The following is a 24,682-nucleotide window of genomic DNA, read 5'->3' as shown; positions in this document are numbered from 1 at the left end:
AGAAACTGATCAATATTTAATTAATTTTTTGTCATAAATGTTCCTCCCCACCCATTAGGGGATATGCAAGAAGGATGTGAAAAAACAGGAGAAGGAGAGTGAGAAAGTGAAAGTAAAGTGGAAATTGACTGAGCAGGGAGGAGAATCTGTAGTAAAAAAAAAGGACTTAAATATTGATCGGTTTCTCACCCACACCTATCAAATCGCTTCAGAATATATGGATTTAACCACCATCTGGAGTACTTTTATTTTGCCCTTATGTGGATTTTGGAGTTTCAAAATTTTGTCACTCATTCACTTATATTTTATGGACCTAAAGAGCTGAGAAATACTTCTAAAATTCTTTGATTGTGTTCAGCAGAAGAAAGAAAGTCATACACATCTGGGATAGCATGAAGGTGAGTAAATGATGAGAGAACGTCTTGGTTACTGATGTAACCTCTGTTCCCTGATGGAGGGAATGAGACGTTGTGTTGATGTAGTGACACTAGGGGATCGCTCTTGAGAGCCCCAATCATCTTTGCTTTATTCAGAAAAGGCCAATGAAAATTGTTGAGTGGAATTTGCATGCCCCTCTCTGCCCCGGACATACGGGTATAAAAGAAGATGGCATGCACCACTCATTCAGAGTTGTGCTGAGGAGCCGAGAGAGAGTCCCGGCCATGTCAGCGGTCGGTTCAGTGCCGTGGCAGGAGGGACACAACGTCTCGTTCCCTCAATCAGGGAACAGAGGTTACATCAGTAACCAAGACGTTTCCTGTCTGCCACTCACTCGACGTTGTGTCGATGTAGTGACACTAGGGGTTCCTATAAGAAATGCCACAGGGGCTGAACCATGTCACGAGGTACGGAGGAGCAGACAAGGGCAGGCTGCTGCGTGCCTCGCAGTGAGTGCTCGACCACATCGTGACCTTCCAGCAAGTTAGGTAAGACGTCTCCCTGGTCCCGATAAGGGTGGGAGGAGGCACTTACCCAAGGAGGCTACAGGTGGTGGCCTTTTCCTTATTATTAAGCAATTTCCCACTGAGTACCTGCTAGAATAGTACTGGGGAAGTGCTCTTCCCTCTCCAGGAGGGAGAGCACTACGGAGATCACATCCTACCGGAGGGAGGTTAACATGTGGAAAATACCTCACATGGATTACCGATGGGGAAGTTCACATATGGAATGATACCACTGGGGAGGACCCTATCTACGGAGAGGGTACACAGCAACAGTGGCTGAGGCAGAGCAGAGCTCCGACAAGGGGAAACACAGGGTTCACCTGAGGGGAAATCGAACAGTGGAAACGCATCATATGGGATTACCGAGGGGGGAATCACCATGTATGGAGCACTGAGCCCAAGTACATGGGCTCACCTGAAAAGCGGCATACCACAAGTACTAGGCCTGGCGGCGTTACTCCTCCACCAAGTTCGCCACCGAATAGTGCTTAAAGAATTAAAGAGGCGCCCAGTGTTCACCAGTTGCAGAGAACTGTTGTGGACAAGATAGCGCACATTACCACCTTTCTACCTGTTGTCACCCCATAACACTCGGGTCAAAACTGGTTATATGCGCAGGTTGTAGAACCTCGCAAAGGTATTGGGGAAAGCCCAACCTGTTGCTCTGCATATGTCTGCTAGAGAGGTGCCCCTCGCCAGTGCCCAGGAGAACGTAACACTGCTCTTTTACTGATAAACTGGGTGCCAGGCCCAGAAGGCACTGGTGATGTTGTGAAGGTACTCACCTCGTGCTGGCCCAGGGGCGGGAGTGGAGCCCGTACGCTTACCTGGGTCAGGCCAGTCAGAGTCAGCAACCTCGTCCCTGGGTCGCCTGTCCCAGGGCCGCCTCGAAGCCCGTCTGGGGTTCCTAGTGGCCGGCTGACAGGCAGGTGGTGCCACCTTCCTGCAGGAGGATCATGCTCTCAGAAGCTGGCGCCTGGGCTCTGATGGTGGGGGAGCCGGGGCCAACACCGCAGGAGAAGGGCCTTGGCGAGAGGCAGACAGGGCGCGATACTTTGTAGGCCAGTAGGTGGCCGAGTCACGCCGCGGCAAGATGTGTTTAATAGCCTCCGTCTGCTACTTCACCATCGAGAACTGATGTTATTTTCTTTTTTTCTCTTTTTTTTAATTTTCTATTTTGGTGAAGTCCTCGACAGTGTCGCCAAAGAGCCCCCCTTGGGAGACGGGCGCATTGAGAAAGCAGACCTTCTCAGTGCCACGAATCTCCGCAAGGTTGAGCCACAGGTGTCGCTCTTGGACCACCAAAGTGGACATCGTCTGACCCAGGGCGCGCACCGTGACTTTTGTCACTCATAAAACGAGGTCGGTCCCTGCATGAGCCCTGGGTCAGTTCTACCCTCGTGCAGATCTTTAAGCTTGGCCTGGTAAAGCTGCAGGATGGCCATGGCATGCAGGGCGGAGACGGCCTGACCCACGGCATTGTAAGCCTTCGCCACTATCGATGAAAAAACTTGGTCGGTTCCTCCAGGTGGCTGCGCTGCGGCACATATCCCTCGGCTGCCCCGCCGTCGAGGGTAGTTAAAGTGGGCGAGCTCCTTGTGCACTTCCGGGAAGAAAGGCACCAGGGCCGTGAGCCGCACTCTGAGCCCAGAAACCAATCATCCAGCCACGAACTCTCAGGGAAGGGTGGAGGGCTCCACTTAAGCCCGATGTTCGCAGCCGCACGGGCAAGTATGGCTACCAACTCAACGTCCGCTTCGTCCTAATCTCTACCGCCCGAGAGCGGGAGCTCAGTTGACTTGTCCACTTCCGAAAGCAGGAGTCCACCCTCTGATTTTGCGACCGATAACTCATCTTCATCCCATTAAATCCACCCTGAGGTGGACTGCCTGCCTCGCTCGTGAACTCTACTGGGCAGAACGAGTGTGCTGGGGGATGGGAGATCCGCGGGAACTGAGCTGCCAGAGAAGCTCCCATATCCACATCCAAATTGCCCACGGTGCTTGCCAACCCAGCTGCCTGAGTTTCAGCGCAGGATGGACCGGGTCGGGAAGCAGCTGCGGTGGCTCTCTGCTTCACAGAGAAGAAAGAGAGTCGCGACCGCAACGTTCTCATGGGCAATTTCTCACAGTGAAAACATGACCCATCCACAAAAGCTGCCTCGGCGTGCTGGCGACCCAAGCACTCGAGACAGATTTTGTGACCATCCAGTGGGGAGAGATAACAGCCACACCCAGAAGCACAAAGGCGAAAGGACATCTTTAAAAAGATGCCAATCGTTTGTGTAGCAAATTAGCTTAAAAAGGGAATTATTTATTATTAATTATAACTGGTTATAATTAATGACAAATTTTTAGATTAGATCTTAGAATTAACTGTAGCAGAATCGATATTACAATTACTTGATCTGTCCGTCCACCGAGCAGACAATATAATTATTTATCAATTCTAGGAAGATTACTTTCCTGGCCAAGGAACAATAGCCTTCCTACTTATACAGTGCTAGCAGTAGTTTAGCATGTAGCAAGGAGCAACATTCAGTGACTTTGAATTGTGAGCGGAACACAGAGACAATCAATTGTGAATATAAGGGATTTAATAAATGAAACTATAACTAACATACAAACAAACTAAGCAAAACATACATATATAGAATGAAGGAAAGTAAGGAAAGGAGAGAGAAGAGCAGAGAAAGAAGGCAGTATTTCACATCAGTTAACCACAACCTAAATGAGAATCATCAGAGGCACAATTCACCTTAAAAGGGGTTCAAACTTAAACGCGCATCTAATCAGTTGTAAATGGTTACTTGCATTGGTTTGTTGCTGAATAAGAGTCTTGATGCGGTAGACGAGGTTCTCGACGATTTCTTTAGGAGTGAGTTGAAGAAGTCCACAGGAAATCCACAAAGTTACTTGAAGGTAAACACTGCCAGAAGGTTAAACTCAAGAGGAGAGTTTTTGGAGTGTGTTGGTCTCAAGAAGAAGAGTTTTGAGCGATGATTAGTCTGCGTTCTGGAGTTTTACTAGTTCATTGCCGCACCCATTTTGTGGGTGGAGTGGCCAATCAGAAGCATGCATTTTGAGCGGGAGAGACATCCTTTGTCTCCGTTTATGGCCCATTCGCATTTTATTGCTGATCTGGACCGCTAGTGCAGCTTTTAATTCAAAACATAATAAGAATTGTTCGATACATTTCACGATCACATGGTGTACATTATTGTGTGAGAAATAAAGAGAAGATCATTTTGATACCAAGAAGGTAACCTCCAGACGATATTAAAGCAGAGATACACTCATACACTTGAATATAGGCATTTAACGTCTAACTAATACAAGTAAAGGGGTTTAACTAAGTTAATATGATAGGGGAATATACATACAACACATGCATATAGCAGATACATTTATAACTGCTTACTATGGCCTAAATAGAGAAAATGTCTTTAGGTGTGTGTGTGACGTGTATTGGAATTACTGGAGACAGACAACTGCTCTGGTGCCTGGCACGGGGGTCACCCACTATGGTGTGAGAAATAAAGAGAAGATCATTTTGATACCAAGAAGGTAACCTCCAGACGATATTAAAGCAGAGATACACTCATACACTTGAATATAGGCGTTTAACGTCTAACTAATACAAGTAAAGGGTTTTAACCAAGTTAATATAATAGGGGAATATACATACAACACATGCATATAGCAGATCCATTTATAACTGCTTACTATGGCCTAAATAGAGAAAATGTCTTTAGGTGTGTGTGTGACATGTATTGGAATTACTGGAGACAGACAACTGCTCTGGTGCCTGGCACGGGGGGTCACCCCCCTTTCTGTGGAATGTGTTTGAAGCTTGATGGAGACACTCCAGAGGCGACCTGTTTTAGCATCCTTTTGATAGTGATAAAGACCATCTGCAATTTAGCACCCATATAAATGTAAACGCGGAGGCCAGGTCAGTAATTTATATGCAAATGTCAAAAGGCTAAAAGGTTTTTTTTTCAAACAAAGTGTAATTAGCCATCACTGATCTTACACAGACGTTACATTTGTGCGAGCTCTTTTAGACAAAATATACTCTTTTAAATATACTCTTTTTTTACACCTGTGGACTCAGCTGCCGAAGCGCCCAGGGAAAGCACAACACTTGACCGTGCGAGGGTGACCACTGATATGCACCATAAAATCCAGCAGCGATAGCAAGGTGATGGGACGAACACACACATGCACTCGGCTCTGAAGAACAAGTCTGAATGAGTGGTGCACGCCATCTCCTTTTATACCCGTATGTCCGGGGCAAAGAGTGGCATGCAAATTCCACTTGCCAATTTTCATTAGCCTTTTCTGAATAAAGCAAAGGTGATTGGGGCTCTCAAGAGCGAAGCCCTAGTGTCACTACATCGACACAACGTTGAGTGAGTGACAGACAGGGAATTTTCATTTTTGGGTGAACTAACCCTTTAAGATGGATTTGCTTATAAAAAAGCTTACAGATTGCTTTATAAACTGCTTTGACTAATTCACTGAAAATAATTCACATAAAAGAAATATTCACTGACAAGTCAAGCAATGTTTACTCTACACAAGAGCAACATCTAGCTCATAAAAGAGCAGGGAACAACTAGAAAATATATATTTTCTATAAACTTTCATGATTTTCCCTTATTTCTGAAACTTTATTAATCTTTTTCAAGAAAACTGAGTCCTGAAGCAAACCCAGTTGAGAACCACTGATCTAGTACTGACATAGTCAGAGAAGATGAAAGTTGGTATGTTGCAAAGCTGATGAGAACCAAGTCAGACCTGATCCATGCAAGTCTCAATGCACCAATGGGAAGTGAGGTTGGGCTGGACTACATGGACCAGGGAAGCTGCTGTTGTGTTGTCAGGTTTTCTGAAGCACCCCCGGTAGCGCACGTTCCTGTCTGAAGGCAGAGAAGAAATGAAGAATATTCCTGATTGACAACATAAATGGTGTAGGGGACAATTTAATGGTGCTGACCCTAATTTTGTTGCTTTAAGGTCTGAAATGTTGAAGTGAATCAATAATAAGTGTAATGTAAAAAACACTTTCAGACCTATAACGCAACTTCAAACAGTTCAAGGAACCAGGCTGTATAAGTAAACAGCAAGGAAGCCACAGAAACAGGAAACTAAGCTATCAAATATGGAAAATGGAAAATGTTTTCCCCTTGGGTTTTTCAACTTTTCTAAAACCCTTGCAGGCACAGCTGGATTTTACATTTAACAGGTTCTCTCTTTAATCTGAGGAGAGGAATACATTTGCTAACAACTTACAATGCCTTAAAGGAATAGTTCACCCAAAAATAAAAATTTGCTGATAATTTACTCACCCTCAGGCCATATATATATCTGAGTTTTTTTCTTCATCAAAACAGAATTTAAGACTTTTAGGATTTCATTTCAGGCCTCCTCCTCTAAACAATGCAAGTGAATGTACTCCATTTTTTGATGGTCCACAATGCACATTTAGGGTGCATCAAAATAATCCACACGTCTCCAGTAGACAAATAAAGTTCTTCTGAACCCAAACGATTGATTATTTTGAAAAACAAAACAATACTTATATACTTTTTAACTACAAATGTTCGCTTCCGTACATCTCTGTGACGTGCGCTCATGAGAGGGATGACGTAAACTCGTTGGTAAGGTCACGTGTCACGTGGAGGAGGAGTCAGGAAGCGCGTCATTGTTTACAAGAGAAACTTGCACAGAGCACAGACCAAGCACCGTTCACAAACCAAAACAGTACAAAACAATTTCAAAACAATATAAAATACAAAATTATTTCCAAATATTAATAATAAAAAAAACAATGACACGCTTCCTCCACGTGACGCACGACCTTACCAACGAGCTTATGTCATCCTTCTCATGAGCGCACGTGAACTATATGAACTATTCCTTTAATTTGGCATTTTGATATAGAACTCCCCCTCATCTTATGATATTAGATACACACACTATAGAAACATTACAGTGGTATACTTGCAAAAATATTGTTTTCCAATGCATTCTGGTCTCTTTGTTTAAACGATCTCGATTCTTACACATCGATCGATCTTTTACTCTATGCAGAAACCCTCAATGAGAGTAAATCACTTGCAACCAAATTTCACGCTATGCCAATAAAAATGTCTGTGATTAGCAACTGGCTGGTTAGTCTCTGCCTCAAGACGGCATGCCCACTAATCTTTCATTGCCTGATGAGAGTAAATGTCTGGTTTGACTCACTTTGTGTGTCCAAAGACAAGCTCCATGCAATCCATTTGTCACTGAATAATGTCTTTTAATTCCCTTTCTGTTCTTTATTGCCAGTTGTTGATCAAACAAATTTCATTCTAATCACACATAGCACGGATACACTAAAGAAACCATGCTTGTCATCTCTCGTACACATGATGCCATTACTCTTAAAGAGACAGTACAGATTTAGCATGCATTCAACATATCAATGTAAATACTTGTAAATAGTACAAATTATGCATGTAAACAATAAACATGTTACAAAAAATATACATGAAATATAATGTATGAAATTCATCAAGACATCCAATTTATTTGAATGGAATTCATGGATTTAAACATTTTTCAAATGTGACCAATTAAAAAAAAAAAAATTAAATTAAAAACGAATAATAAAATATATATTCTTTATTTTTTTAATTGTACCTAGTTTGAAGGTGCTTGTATAATTAACAGCATGGGCTGAGATAGAATGAGCTGTGATAGAATTTCTTTTATTTGTAAGCAAAATGGACATTATAACCAAAATATACCCAAATGAATCGATATCGAATCAAAATCGGAATCGAAACCAGAGCCTGTGAATTGGAATCTAATAGAAAAATCTGTAGCAATACCCAGCCCTAAAATATGTGTACATAACTGTAAATACATAATAAATATCTATTGCAAAATAACCGTTACAAATGCTATAATTGCCTGAAGCTAATTGCATTCCCCTCCAGAGAGCTGTTAACCGCTGCAACTGGCTGAACTTAAGAACCAGATCTGTACGATTTGTTAATAAATCATTCAGACTGGTTTTGTGAACTGGATCAACCAGTTCATCAAAAGCATCAGACTCAAAAGAATGATTTGTTCATAAATCAGACAGATTTATGGGAGTCAATGCCAAGATTTTCAGTGAGTATTAACTTAAATTTAAGTCTGTTTCTCACACATAGCTATTATATGGCTTCACAATATTTGGAATATAGCACACGAGCAGGGTAGAAAATTAGCACCCGCCACCCGAATATTTCATGAGCAGCGGCGGGTAATTTTGCTCACCTACCCACTGTGGTGGGCGACCTTTAAAATGTCTCAGAGTGACAAATGACAAGAAATGCCGTTAGACACAATGAGACAAAATAGACACAATAAAAGGAGCTTTGCCACTTTGGGGCTTTAGCCAATAAAAGGCGTTTGGCACTTTGGTGCTCACACGCATATGATGAGTTCTCATTATTCCTTCTCTATTAGTCATCTGGGAATAAGAATATATGCAATATTTTGCAAGAACAGTGTCGTCTATAAGATATGCGTGCATATGATCTCAGGATCTCACCATCTCAGGTGAGCCCAGCTGAATGAAGAAAAACAGATTTACCTCATCGACAAACACCAAATGTGTGTGGATACTGTGATTAAGGTAGTTGCAGCTGCATTAGCTAGTGTGTGCAAGGCCTTCATGACAGAGTGTCACCTCTCCAGAGTAAACAAGCACTCTGTGAAACCTGGTGCTTTTGTTTGCCTCAGAGGAGGCAAAGAGTTACATTTGCTTTGTAGGGATCACATGATTCTTTGTAAGGGCCGAAAATTAGACAAAGCTGCACAAAAGAATAAAACAAATCACTATTAAAACAGCCTATAGTTCAGAGAAGCACTGCAGGCATCGGGTGAGTCTGTGAACTTCTTAGCAGACATCAGTGGTCAACTACACCAAACCCACTCACCAGTCACTAACACAGGTGCAAAAAATTATTATACTTTTGAAGAATATGAAAAAGAATTCAAAGGACCCAAGGACCTATCTGTTCCTCATGGCTTCTTTTACATATTATATAAACGTAAGTGTGTTCACATACTGTATAAATGTAAGCCATAACATGCATACAGTACTACATTGATGTACTGTATTTATGTAATTTGATAATGCTTACATTGTAAAGCTAGTAAAATAATCATTACTTATGTACAGAATCATATATTTGCACAATTTTACTTCATTTTAATGAGGGAGAGACAATGATACATTTAACCAAACTTTAGCTTCTTAACTTGATCTTTGGTTGATGTTAACTTAATATTGTAACTTTGTTTTATATTTTCATTTTTTCACAAAGATTAGATTGAGATCAAACAATAATTAGCAGATCACTGCAGTACTGTCATGGATCCCCTGTTGAATATCCCTGGGCTCTATACAGGTGCATCTCAATAAATTAGAATGTCGTGGAAAAGTTCATTTATTTCAGTAATTCAACTCAAATTGTGAAACTTGTGTATTAAATAAATTCAATGCACACAGACTGAAGTAGTTTAAGTCTTTGGTTCTTTTGATTGTGATGATTTTGGCTCACATTTAACAAAAACCCACCAATTCACTATCTCAAAAAATTAGAATACATCATAAGACCAATAAAAAAAACATTTTTAGTGAATTGCTGGCCTTCTGGAAAGTATGTTCATTTACTGTATATGTACTCAATACTTGGTAGGGGCTCCTTTTGCTTTAATTACTGCCTCAATTCGGCGTGGCATGGAGGTGATCAGTTTGTGGCACTGCTGAGGTGGTATGGAAGCCCAGGTTTCTTTGACAGTGGCCTTCAGCTCATCTGCATTTTTTGGTCTCTTGTTTCTCATTTTCCTCTTGACAATACCCCATAGATTCTCTATGGGGTTCAGGTCTGGTGAGTTTGCTGGCCAGTCAAGCACACCAACACCATGGTCATTTAACCAACTTTTGGTGCTTTTGGCAGTGTGGGCAGGTGCCAAATCCTGCTGGAAAATGAAATCAGCATCTTTAAAAAGCTGGTCAGCAGAAGGAAGCATGAAGTGCTCCAAAATTTCTTAGTAAACGGGTGCAGTGACTTTGGTTTTCAAAAAACACAATGGACCAACACCAGCAGATGACATTGCACCCCAAATCATCACAGACTGTGGAAACTTAACACTGGACTTCAAGCAACTTGGGCTATGAGCTTCTCCACCCTTCCTCCAGACTCTAGGACCTTGGTTTCCAAATGAAATACAAAACTTGCTCTCATCTGAAAAGAGGACTTTGGACCACTGGGTAACAGTCCAGTTCTTCTTCTCCTTAGTCCAGGTAAGACGCCTCTGACGTTGTCTGTGGTTCAGGAGTGGCTTAACAAGAGGAATACGACAACTGTAGCCAAATTCCTTGACACGTCTGTGTGTGGTGGCTCTTGATGCCTTGACCCCAGCCTCAGTCCATTCCTTGTGAAGTTCACCCAAATTCTTGAATCGATTTTGCTTGACAATCATAAGGCTGTGGTTCTCTTGGTTGGTTGTGCATCTTTTTCTTCCACACTTTTTCCTTCCACTCAACTTTCTGTTAACATGCTTGGATACAGCACTCTGTGAACAGCCAGCTTCTTTGGCAATGAATGTTTGTGGCTTACCCTCCTTGTGAAAGGTGTCAGTGATTGTCTTCTGGACAACTGTCAGATCAGCAGTCTTCCCCATGATTGTGTAGCCTAGTGAACCAAACTGAGAGACCATTTTGAAGGCTCAGGAAACCTTTGCAGGTGTTTTGAGTTGATTAGCTGATTGGCATGTCACCATATTCTAATTTTTTGAGATAGTGAATTGGTGGGTTTTTGTTAAATGTGAGCCAAAATCATCACAATTAAAAGAACCAAAGACTTAAACTACTTCAGTCTGTGTGCATTGAATTTATTTAATACACGAGTTTCACAATTTGAGTTGAATTACTGAAATAAATGAACTTTTCCACGATATTCTAATTTATTGAGATGCACCTGTATATACAATAGTAAGCTACTGAGCTCTTTTTTTAATTATTTATTTATTTATTAATTTTTTTGCGTTTATTAAGAGTTTATTTTTCTTACAGGTACACTGTATATATATAAAAATAAAAAAAATATTGAATTATTAAATGATTTGGAAGAGTGTGTATTTGATAATATGCAAATGCATACATGATGTACTGCATATTTGAACAAAAATATAAATACTATTGCTTTTAAACTGGCAGATTTACAATTCTTGCAGTTTAGCATGCCATTTAAAATAGTAATTTAGACCTCTTTATAACGTCCCAATTGCATCACATTAAGATCTTAAAACCAACAGCCTGAACAATTCACAAATCCCTCTCAACATTATTATCACTTTCCTCTCATTATTATCTAGTAAAATGGAAAGAATTTCCGATTTAGGGCATGGAACATATGGTCAAGGTTTAATAGCTGTGTCTGTGAGTACTGAGCTGGGAAGACTCCAGTTGGCCTTAAACTGCACAGGGACATCAGGTCAGAACACTGAGGTCCAGCAGCATGTGAAAGAGACTGATGAAGGAACAAGTTTCAAACATATGGCCATATCAAAGCTCCACTGACAGACTATGTATCACCTGCAGAAGCAGCTCTAGGTAGGACAAGCAGATGTGTGCATTCGTGTGTGTGCAGGTGGTTGCATGCCACTTTTATTTTTTATTTTTTTATTTTTTTTACTGATTTCTGCCACAGCGTTTCAGACACTTTAAACACTTTTTGGACCCACTTTATAATTAGGTGGCCTTAACTACTTTGTACTTAACCATTTGATACAATGTATTTAATATGTACATACATGTTGTTGCATTGTAATTACATTTAAAGTACTTGCGTTTAATTACATTTGTAGTTACACTGTTAACTTTACCCTAACTCAACCCTTACCCCAAAACTCTAACCCCTAATCCTAACCCTAACCCTACACTTACTCTTAAACCTTACCCGTACCTCAACCTCAGTAGCAGCAAATGTGGGCATTTTGCAGAACAACATGTAGTTACACAGTGAATGCATAGTCTTGTATGTATTTAATGTTAGTACATAGTAGTTAAGGCCACCTAATATAAAGTGTGACCCACATTTTTTTACCCACAATAACAATGAAAATGTATTATCAAAACATATAATTTGTGTGTGTGTGTGTGTGTGTGTGTGTGTGTTTGATAATCATCATATTCTCATGATTTAGTACTAGACTTGTCTGTGCCAGATACAGGCATTTCACTTAAAACACTTGCATTTGTGTGTGTCAAAACTTTTCTCTTGAATTTTTAGGTAAGTGAATTGGTCTTCATTCCAATGTGCTGGTAAAGCTGCATGCAAGACATATGTCCCAGTAAGCATGGGTGACATTGATTGTAAATGACATCTGACAAGCAGATAATTGACATGTGACTGTGGAGTGGGTAGATCTGCTCTGTGGTAAGGGAAACTTATTTCAAGCACTCACATCTCCGCTGGCCAGGAAGAACCTCCTCCACCTTGAATACAGACAGACGGGACACACCTCCACAGATGGACCCCTTCTTGCCTTTGCAGTCCAAATTACACTCCTCCTCTTTTATCTGAGCGCTTGTGATGCGGTTGCCACAGTAACACTCGGACCCATATTCAAGGCCAGCAAACTGGTACCCACTGTGTAAAACAAAACATTTGCAATCTAATTATACTCACAAAAAGGCAGACACTGTGGATGAATAACAGGAACATTTATAGTGAAAGCTATTTAATACAATGTCTTAATACAAGATGATGTTAAAAAATTTTAAATTATAAAAGAAATGTTAATGCAATGTTTAATCATTTAAAAACAAATTGTAATTATTTATCTTGATAAAACTGATTTAATGAAGTTAATCATATAGAATAACCTTCAATAACACATTTGTAAACATATTGCAGCATACTGTACTGATGAATACTTAAAGGGATAGTTAATTCAAAAATGAAAATTCTGTCATCATTTACTCACCCTCACATTGTTCCAAACCCAAATGTGTTTCTTTCTTCCATGAAATTCAAAAGAGATGTTGGGAAGGATGGTAGCCTCAGTCACCATCTACTCTCTTTGCATCTTTTTTCCATTCAATGAAAGTGAATGGTGACTGAGGCTCCCTAAAAAGTATTTTATTTTCTAAAGAAGAAAGAATGTAATTATGGGTTTGGAATGACATAATTTTCTTTTTGGGGTGAACTATTCCTTAGAATAATAAAGAAGTCTTCCATATACCATAATGTTGACTTTATACAGTATATAGACATTCTTGTTGCATCAATATGAATGTCAGATGATACAATGGCATCAGAAGGTCAAATAAAGGCTGGCTCAAAACAGCTGGCTGTTAGTCCAGTTTTCCCCACTGACTCCAAGAAAAGCCCATGCACAATGTTACTCACACTAAAACACTTGAATACTGCTCAGACCCAGTAGGAATTCTGATAAAGTCCTGCAGCATCTCTCTGTCCATCCCAGCCTGTGAGCCAGAGTCAGCCCAGGGGGTTAACAGCTGATGATTGGCCAGCTTGCTGAGCCAAACATCTGTCTCTCCTTTTCCATGCCCTGCGGTGCTAGCCTAATCCACTTTGTAGTGGCAGTGCTTCACAAAGTGCAATTCCAGGCCACCTGGCCTTAAATCTCACAGTAAAAAGCTTTTCCAGGAAACTCCTACATACATCTACATGTCATCTTTGTCAATAAGATGATCTTACAGAGTTTTGACTTTGAACAACATGAGGGTGAGTGAATGAAGACATCATTTTCATGTTTGAAAGGACTATCCCTTTAAAGCCCTACAAAACTATAACACTTTAATATGATGAAATATTTGCCATTTCTATGTTTAATAAAATTATTTTGTCTGAATAATAAATCTAAAAATAACATAATAATCGAACTATTTTGTCTAAATATTTATAATCTAAATATATATTTACTGAATGGTCGTTAAAGGAGAAAGATGCTTTTTGGAACCAGATGGTGTAGTTACGGCATCTACCACCAGGGGATAACTGGACCATGCTAACCAGCCAAACTTTGACCTCTTTATTTTGACACCAAGCTAGCTGATGGCTAACTCCTCCATCAACTCCACCATCCTCTAGCCCTCTTGACTTTTTTGGATGTTGTATAAAGGTGCAGCACGGTTCCATTCAAGCATGTTGGTGTAAGGCTCAACAGGTATTAGCCAGAGCCCCTCTGAAAATTGTTTCCCTGATGCCTGAAACATGGCACTGACACTACCATGGCAACCTAGCCAGGGACATTCCCACTGTTAATCTGCAGTCTGAATTAATCGCTCAGTCTGAGGCAATGCAGGCATGTACCTGCAGAAACAGAAGAGGTGGAGATTTTCTCTCCACCGCCTCTCTATAAGCTGATAATACTGGGCTGGGATGTCAGATCTGTTTCTGCCTGAGCAGCCATATAGTATAAAAGAAAACCTATCCTTTGATAAAAGACACTTTGCTTAAAAATGAAAAATCTGTCATCATTTGCCGGTATTCACCCTCATGTTGTTCCAAACCTTTATGACTTTCTTTCTTCCATTAAACACATAAAGAGATAGTTGGAAGAATGTTAGGAACTGAGAGTCTCAGTCACCATTCACTTTCATAGTATTGGAAAAAGAGCAGCATCAGCATCTTTAAAAAATTTGTCCAGCCTTGAACAACAACATTGGCTCAACCAGCAGTAGTTTGGGGTGGGACTATCTGTTTGTACAACCAATATAAAACGGTGTGAGTTTTATGGAATCTCTTTAAAAACAGGGATTATTTTTGCAATTCCATTCAGGGACGTTAACAGCGCCGAAATTACATGCTTCAGCTTTCAGATGTTTTTCTTTTTCATAAGGGAAGTCACTATGTAAGCAAGAACAAAGAAGATCATCTCAAGCACATGTAAGACTCATGTTTTCCAACAGACTATTCAGATTACCCCTACACATTGCAAATGTCACCCAAGTAATTAAATAAGCTCTGAAATGCTGGGGGTAATTAAAGGAGGCCAACTTTCCTCACACTTGTTCTCTGGTGGTCAATTATCTACCAGTCTTAAAATGGGAGAAACTGTTTACTCTAGCCCTGCAGATAGATCTTTCTCTTCTAGCAGGCATCTACATTAGCAGAGTAAAGGTCTAGAGCTGCGCTCCCTTAATTGAGCCTGATCCAATTCCCAGCATAAGCAAAGCCAGCTGGCACAGGGATGCACACTGCTTGTTCTTTTCCCTAAACACAGTTTCATTATTTCTGATGAGCAGAGAGGAGCTTCCAGGTAACAAATGTCCATCTGCTTTTTGGTAGCTTCACAATAAAAAAAGGCTAGGTATTTTATCTGAGAGCATAGAATACTAATTGGATACCTTTCCATGCAGGTGTCCTGACACAAGGTGCTGGTCATTTTCCGAAAGTCATAGAAGACCATCCCTTTTAGGGCACGATCCTTGGCATCGTCCAGAAAGCAGCCAACATATGCGCCTGAGTAGAGAAATAATGATCACACCAGAAATTCAGAATGTGACCTTTTTCTTTGCAAACAGATGGGAAGACTCTGCAGCACAGCTTGGAATGAAGATAACTGAGAAAATAAACCAATTAACATGAACAACCTATTTGTCATTCTGAAAAGCACAGAGCTCACTTAATGGAGTTTCACTTCACCTTTGTGTCTGATTTTTCTCTTCGGAGTCACTTTCTCCACTCGGGACATTTCCTGTTCAGACATAAGACTGTGGAACCAGCGTCTCCTCAAGTGTCGGATCTCCTGATTTCGTGAAATCAGCCACTGTGGTCCAGCATTCTCTTCATATCTCATTCCCTTAACTGTAAGACGAGGGCCCATCAAGCCATATCCAGTCTGGAGGGCAGGGGCCTCCAGGGCCATGGGAGGAGATGGCAAAGATGGCATTGGGAAATAACTGCTCATCCCACGTTGTGACACCACCAACCCATGTCTCTGGAGAAGAAGGACACTTCCTGCCATAATATAGGCTACACCGAGGAACAAAAAGAGAAGCTGAGTCCATCGCAAGAAACGTTGAAGTCTGTAGAAGGGCTTTGCCATATCGCCCTTCTTGCAGAATAGCTCGAAATAGCTCAACTATGGTTCTCCAGTATCATGCTTCAATAGTTCCAACAAGAAAACAAAAAATGGCAAAGACCTATTCCAAGAGTTTCATTCTCAAGAAAGCTCTACCACTGATTCTTTATTCACATACTGGTTAAAAACTCTTTGAGCTCAAAAATTCCTGCCGAACAGCGAAATGTCCTGCTGTTTAGCTGCGAGAGGATTAGGTAAAAACTCGACTGTGGCACTACATCCCTTGATGACACAAGTACTTGTGGCAGAATGTACTCAACGGATCATAGACTTCGGGGAACCTGGTGGGAAAGTAGAATGCAGTTAGACGCACATCTTGAAGCACATCTTTCACCTTTGTTTTATTCTCAGGGATAGACCAGAGTGCCAGAGATAAAAAGAGAGAGTTTGTGGCAGTTATTATGGTAGTATGTCTCAGTTAAGAGGAGTGGAGGAAATGATGGCTGGAGAAACACTTCCAGCTTGTGCTTCTGTCTGTCTTTATGAGCATTCTACAGCTGTGAAGAATGTAAGAGGGGTACACAGTAGTGTCCTAGTGGCTAGGGTTGACAGAGTAAATCATTCTTGAAATTATAATTCATGATTGTTATCATTACAATGGGTCTCATTCACTAATAATTGCTTACAAATGTTCTTACTTACGTGCAAGTGTTTCTGCAATTAGTCATTAGCATAATACACGCCCAAACCATCTCGACATAAGGGTTTTTCGCAAAACCTACCATCACTATCTGCAAATGTGTATTTATTCTCTTTAAAGATGCACTCCTGCCTGAGTAAAGCCCAGTGTGCCAGTCTCAAAACCATTTAAACACAGCAAATACACTTTACAAAATCATCTTATGTGGAATATAACCCAGATCAAGATATTAATGCATTTCTTTTCTTTTTTTTTTTTTCTACTCTGAAATAAGTAGCACATATTGTTTGGTCACTTACTTATTCAATTTCTTATAATTAACTTCTAAGAATATACTGTAGATTGGAGCTAGTTGTCACTTTTTACTCCAGTGCATATTTCTCAGGGTATGTTATGAATTTTCTTCATAACCATATACCTAATGGTAATGGCTACAAAAAAAACAAAAAAAAATCTATTGAAACTTTTCACTGTTTTGGCCCAGGAAAAAAGATACAGTTTATTAAATGCACATTGACCAATAGCGTAGCTCCCCTATCAACTTTCATATAAATACTAATAATATAATATTATCACACAATTATATATATATATATATATATATATATATATATATATATATATATATATATATATATATATATACATATATATATATGCATACACTGTATGTAGGGCTGTGAATCAATAAAAAAATAACTAATTAATTGTGATTAAATTATGGTACGTGATATATTACAAATTTGTTTTTAAAAATCATCATAAATATATTTACTTTATACTTTGTCACGAAGAACATGCAAGAAATTGGTTAGTCATCATTTATTTTAATTATTTAAATATGCACGTCATTTTTTTTTTTTTTTTTTTTTTAAGTTAATTGAACACATTTTTACAGGTATTAATTTTTTATACAAGTGTATGTATACAAGCCAAGAAATCAGTGGATGTGTTGTAATTGCAATTTGGGCAAATTATTTTGCCATTTTCCCAGTGGAATTTTTTAAATAATAGGATCAAATGGGCAGATTCAATTCATATCAAACTTTATTGGAAAGAGAAACTTAAGTGTACATTGCCAATGCATTATTAGACAATATACATACAGATATAAAACATATTGAATGCTAAATGCTAAAATCTCAAAACTCTTATTTTCTCTGGCTGCCATTCTGTTTCTGCTAGTATACCTGGCTGCATCTTGCTGAACGGCCAGGTCCTTCAGTCTCTATTACGCACAAGCTGGTCTCACTCGGATGGTTTCGCTTTTGAAACTGGTTTAGATGAAAGTGAGAGAGCGTTTCTGGGCGATGCGAAGAGATACAGCAGCTTGCCCATATCTCTCACCCGCTTGTGGGTAAAGTCTTCATTCTCTGTACTATAAATATTGTTTATTATGAACGGGACATGCGTCTCGCGCAATTAATAAGCGTGCACTGATTCATACAATCAGTTTCTGTGTTAGAATGTGCAGTTGAGGCAAGCGAGTATATATATATATATATATATATATATATATATATATATATACAATTTATAAGCGTTTCCATTGATCATTGACTTGCTTGTTTTGATTACTGGGGGGCGGAATCTACGCTATTTGGTTCGTTAAATGAAGCTTAACATTGTCTTTGTGTTTGTTTTTCATACAGTTGCCACAGTATGCAATAGACTGGCATGTCTTAAGATCAATATTAGAAAAGCTTTCTCTAGAAACTCATCAGTCAGTCATTGTTTTGAGGAATGAAGGCTATGCAATGCTTGAAATTGCCCCCAAAAAAACTGAAGATTTCATACAAAGGTGTACACTACAGTCTTCAAAGACAAAGGACAACTGGCTCTAACAAGGACAGAAAGAGATGTGGAAGGCCAGATGAACAACTAAACAAGAGGATAAGTACACCAGAGTCTTTAGTATGAGAAATAGACACCTCACATGTCCTCAGCAGACAGCTTTATTGAATTCTACCCGCTCAACACCAGTTTCATGTACAACAGTAAAGAGAAGACTCAGGGGTGCAGGCCTTATGGGAAGAATTGCAAAGAAAAAGCCACTTTTGAAACAGAAAAACAAAAAGAAAATGTTAGAGTGGGCAAAGAAACACAGACACTGGACAACAGATAATTGGAAAAGAGTGTTATGGATCTTAACCCCACTGAGCATTTGTGGGATCAGCTAGACCGTAAGGAGCGTGAGAAGTGCCTGACAAGACAGCCACATCTATGGCAAGTAGTGGTGAACCGATCAGGAAATTTGAGGCCGATACCAATCTCTGTTTTTTTAACACTAAGATCGGCCGATACCGATACAATACTGTTTTTTTTTTTTTTTTTTTTTAGTGCCCTTTGCCACACTTTTGCAAGTTATATTGTGCAGTTATATGTTTATACTCCACACTGTAAAATCACGGTAACACTTTACACAAAGGTTCCATTTGTTAACAATATTTAATAACATTACTGTAGTTCACATGAAGTTAACATAAACTAATGAACTTAATGTTAGTTACAACATATACTATTACATTTTTAAAATCAAAAGTTGTATTAGTTAATGCACTATGAACTAACATGAACTAACAATGAACAATTGTATTTTTATTAACTAACATTATGATTAATAAATGCTGTAAAAAATATATTATTCATTGTTTGTTCATGATACCTAATGCATTAAATAATGTTAAAGAAATAAAACCTTTTTATAAAGTTAACAAAATTACATTGAAATTATATTAATTGTGACTTTCTAACATTTATTTGTATTGAAAACAGTTATGTATAGTTTTGTTGTCAATATCAAAAGGTCATTGTGACATACTGGCAACCAGTAAAATCCATGAGAGCATCACACACAGCAGATACTTTCAAATATAAAAAGAATTTATCCATTACAAGCTCTAAAACTGCTCCAGTGAGAAATTATTAATATCTATAATTTGTTTACTGCCTTTGGCATTTTGCTGTAACACAAATCACTAATTATTCAGCAAATGCATGAAGACGTGGTGCCGACATTGAAAGTTAAACAGTTATATTAGTGGTATTGTGACCAACATTAATCTGATTTAAATTGGGGTCCTCACAGAATAGTGCTGGGATGAGTGACTGATGATGAGATATTGAGAGCACCTGGAGAGCGCGCATGTTTGATTGACACGCGAGCGCTCATTTTAAAGAGAGTGAAGCTAAAAGCGCTCATGCTCTCTCAAACAGTCTATTGATCCACAGTGCGTCTGACTGTCACGACTCATGTTACATGACGTGTACTCAGATTTGTATTTGCATGTTTATTTGTTGTTTTTAATTCGTTTAAGGACTGAGCAAGTGCTCATTACAGGGGCAGTGTATGTGTGATTCCCTTCGTGCTGCAAAAAAGATCGGCCCTAAATCTAGGCACGATCGGCCGATCGCCAATCACAGATATAAGATGAAGATCGGCCGATTTCGATCGGTGGCCGATCGATCGGTGCACCCCTAATGGCAAGTGCTACAGGAAGGGTGGGGTGAAATGTCACCTGAGTGTCTGGACAAACTGACAGCTAGAATGCCAAGGATCTGCAAAGCTGTCATTGCTGCACGTGGAGGATTTTTTGATGAGAAATATTTGAAGTAGTTTAAGAAGTTCTGAACATTTTTTTCAAATTGTAATAGTAATTTTTCACATTATTAATGTCCTGACTATAAATTGTGTTCAGCTGAATGCCACTTTGGTGAATAAAAGTACCAATTTATTTCCATAAGAGCAAAATCTGTACATTATTCCAATCTTTTGGCCGCCAGTGTTTATATATATATATATATATATATATATATATATATATATATATATATATAGTGTGTGTGTGTGTGTGTGTGTGTGTGTGTGTGTGTGTTTGTATAGATATATAAGCATTTCCACTGATCATTGACATGTTTGTTTTGATTATTGGGGGGCAGAATCTCCCCCTATATATATATATATATATATATGTATGTATGTATATCTGCAGCACTTTTTGGAGATCCATGCAACTTTCAGCCCATTATTTCAACTCCAATGAGAATCCCTTTTGTGTGGCAAAAACTTGAAAAACAAACCTTGTAACGAACATAACTGAACTCAGAGCCCACTGTGTGCCCCACATATTCTCCAAGTCTTTTTCATCTAAAATACTATATGTCTACTGGGGCCACAGAGGAAGAAAACAGACTGAGCCACACACTGATCAGGCATTAGAAGTATAATCACCAGACTACATATGAATATTAATGTGGATATGGTGTGTAAGACTAAGACTCTGGGCCCAGACAAAGAGTGAAAACTGAAAATCCATCCATTTGCATTATGTTTTACATAATATGTCTCTTTCTATTCATTCATTTTTTAATTTTTTATTCATTCTGCTGTTACTGCTTCATACTTTAAGGTAAAATGGCATAATTCTTATTCTTGTAACTTACAGGTCTTGAAGAGAGCGGAGATCTTTATGGGAGATATCTGGCAATCTTTGCTCAAAAGCTCCCTGAAAGTGAACTAAACCATGTTTTATTTTTTTGCTTTTTTTTCAATGTACCTCCTAACCCCTTCTTGTTTGGCCTTGTGCTGGCAATAGACCCAGATTTGCATAAAGGTTTGAGATGCATGGGCAGGCGTTCTTGCCAACACTAGGGAAAACCATCACTATGAGGTGGCTGAGAATGTCAATCAGCCTGTGGGCTCATTATTCTTCAGCTATGAACAGTGAGTGACTAGCATCTGGTATTTTTTTGCTCTCTTTTTGTACACTGAGTGGCTCCTAACAAATCTATCCTTTAAAAAATAGAGGCAGCATGCATAAATGATGGAAATCAAAATAACACATACTACCTCCATTCTTCACTTTTTTTTTTTTTTTATGAAAATACCAGGCAATACCAAATCTCATTTTGTCTAAATCATTTTTAGGAATTTTATTCCAGTATGCTACTGAGTAAGCAACACATAGTACCGCAAAAATAAATACTGTAATATAATATAATATAATATAATATAATATAATATATATATATATATATATATATATATATATATATATATATATATATATATATATATATTGTATATAAAAACATTTCAACACACTAAGACATTTTGAATAACTATACACATATTGAGAACATGACGTAACACTTATGCAGTGTTTTTGCTGTAAGAAATGTACCTATGTTCAGTTACCAGCTCTTTGTTGCAATTAGCAAATATTAACGTTATTCTGTTCATTCTTAATGTAAAAGTTAATGCCCAATTACATAAATCATAATTACTGTATATCTGTTCCACTTCTTTTGTTTTCTCATTCTTCTTTGTAGCTAACAATAGTATAGTCGGCACACCACGGCTCCAAAATTAGAAACATTTATTTTAATGTTCTCACCTAAGGTGACGTTTCGAGCCCACGGCTCTTCATCAGACAATAAAACCATTCAAAGTTCAGCCCTTATGTACCCCGGAACAATAAATCAATATATATCACATGATTAATCAGAGATAAACACTAGAAAATGTTGTGATGCCTCAACATGCACTAAGAGAATAAACAATCAAACTGAGAAAAATAAATACATAAATAATAATAAAATAATAATAGTGAATCATGATAACAGAAATGATAACAAAAATGAATAGTATTAATAATGATAATATATATATATATATATATATATATATATATATATATATATATATATATATATATATATATATATATATATATAGATATTTGATATGTTGGTTTAACGTTTTTTTTCAGTAACATATATTTTTATATATTCCAGTTATATAAATTTGCACTTTGAATTAATATATATATATATATATATATATATATATATATATATATATATATATATATATATATATATATATACAATTTTACATCAGCAGTGTCTTGATATTATTCTAAAGAATTTTGAAGCAATTCATGTAAACACAAGAGGGCTATTTCAAAGTCTGTTAAAAGTGACATACTTCCTGCTGCCAGTTGGTGGCGCTATGGGTCCATGACCCATAATAGCTGCATCAATGTGATTAGCCCTCATTACCAAACATACAGATGAATTTTCATTAAAATCACACAATGCACACAGAAGATATAAGGCACTTCCTGTTTTCCTTTTTTTGCCATAAATGTATTGCTTTGCCATGGCGACACCATTCAAAATATCAAAAATACATTCACAATTTAGCATCAACAATGTCTTGGCATGATGTTGCACAAATTTGGTGCCAGTCACATGAATCCCCTAGGAGGAGTATTTAGAAGTTCAGAGCCTGCGATTTTCAGAAAATCCAAAATGGCCGACTTCCTGTTTGGCGGAGCTACTGACTGTGAGTATGAAAGTTGTTCAGATTGATGAGAACTATATATGTACTAATTTTGGTGTCTGTAGGTGAAAATGGGGGTGCTACAGTGCCCATATTGCATACCAATTTTCAAGGGGGTGCTACAAAAATTATAAACTTTTTTAAATATTGAGTGTAAATTTATAATATTATGCTTTGTGTTATATTACCCTGGAATATTTTTAAATTTTATTTTTTTTAAACGAATTACCTCAGCTGTGATGGGGGTTTCTATTGCAGCTGCTGAGAGAGTGACAGTAAATATGGCATCTTCTCCTACTTTACTGTCTTAATCCACCACTCTCTATTTTTTTCACATAGTGAAAATAGTATTTGCTGTGATCTACCATTCACGCTGTAGAGCCCCCCTTTAAAATGGGCATGTAAAACGGCCTCTGTAACACCCCATTTTCACATACAGTCACCAAACTTGGGACATATATAGTTCTCACCAAGCCAGACAACTTTCATAATTATAGTCATTAGCTCTGCCCAACAGGAAGTCAGATATTTTAGATGTTCTGAAAATCGCAAGCACTGAACCTTTAAATATGCCTCCAAGGGGATTCATGTGACTGGCACCAAATTTGTGCAACATCATGTCAAGACATTTCTGGCAGCAGAAAGTGTGGCACTTAAAACAGACTTTGAAATAGTCCTCTTACATTTACCCAAATCACTTCAAAATTGTTTAGAATAATGTCAAGACGCTGCTGATGGAAAATTGTGAAGGGATCCTTGATATATTTAATAGTGTTGTCATGGCAACGGATTAAATTACATGGTGTAGTAGTCAAACTGGTATGGTGGCATATATCTATTATGCATTGCATGATTAGAGTAAAAGTTTACATGAATGTTGAGTTGTTGCGGTGTCCATCATGCATTGTTTTCCGAAAGTCAAAGGGGTGGAAATGGACCCATGGTGCTTGGGCCCATCATCGCTTTCAAGGTTTTTTGTACTTTTGGGGTACTTAACAAGCTTGAAAACTCTTGAAATTGTGCACACACATCGGGGGGGGGGGGGGGAGGACGGGGAAGTGAGTTGCAGGGGGGACTCTGTAGTGGCCCCTTGAAATGGGCATGTAAGGGGGGCACTGTAGCACCCCCACTTTCACCTACAGTCATCAAAATTGGTACATATATAGTTCTCATCAAGCCGAACAACTTTCATAATCACAGTAATTAGCTCTGCCAAACAGGAAAGCGGACATTTTGGATTTTCTGAAAAATGCAGGCTCTGAACTTCTAAATACTTCTCCTAAAGGATTCATGTGACTGGCACCAAATTTGTGCAACATCATGCCAAGACATTGTAGATGCTAAACTGTGAACGGATTATTGATATTTTGAACAGTGTCGCCATGGCGAAGCAATAAATGTATTGCAAAAATGGAAAACAGGAAGTGCCTTATATCTTCTGTGTGCATTGTGTTATTTTTATGAAAATTCAGCTGTATGTTTGGTAATGAGGGCTGATCACATTGATGTGACTATTATGGGTCATGGTCATAGTGCCACCAACTGGCAGCGGCAAGTATTTCACTTTTAACAGACTTTGAAATAG

The 24,682-nt window shown here is 38.7% G+C and overlaps 1 protein-coding gene across 1 annotated transcript in view; it reads right to left on the bottom strand.

Annotated features, from left to right (window-relative positions):
* The window catches only part of LOC127429783 (WSC domain-containing protein 1-like), a 66,445-nt gene that overhangs the window by 15,521 nt on the left and 26,242 nt on the right, over positions 1–24,682 (bottom strand). The window contains exons 2-5 of the mRNA XM_051678977.1: positions 15,673–16,392; positions 15,375–15,489; positions 12,464–12,648; positions 5,747–5,868 (exon numbers count right to left, since the gene is read on the bottom strand). Coding sequence (XP_051534937.1) covers positions 5,747–5,868; positions 12,464–12,648; positions 15,375–15,489; positions 15,673–16,075 — 825 coding nt within the window. The 5' untranslated portion in view covers positions 16,076–16,392. The remainder of the gene's footprint in view (positions 1–5,746; positions 5,869–12,463; positions 12,649–15,374; positions 15,490–15,672; positions 16,393–24,682) is intronic.

The sequence above is a fragment of the Myxocyprinus asiaticus genome, chromosome 39 (genome assembly GCF_019703515.2).
Source record: "Myxocyprinus asiaticus isolate MX2 ecotype Aquarium Trade chromosome 39, UBuf_Myxa_2, whole genome shotgun sequence".
Taxonomy (NCBI): domain Eukaryota; kingdom Metazoa; phylum Chordata; class Actinopteri; order Cypriniformes; family Catostomidae; genus Myxocyprinus; species Myxocyprinus asiaticus.
This window is presented reverse-complemented; position numbering and strand designations above follow the sequence as displayed.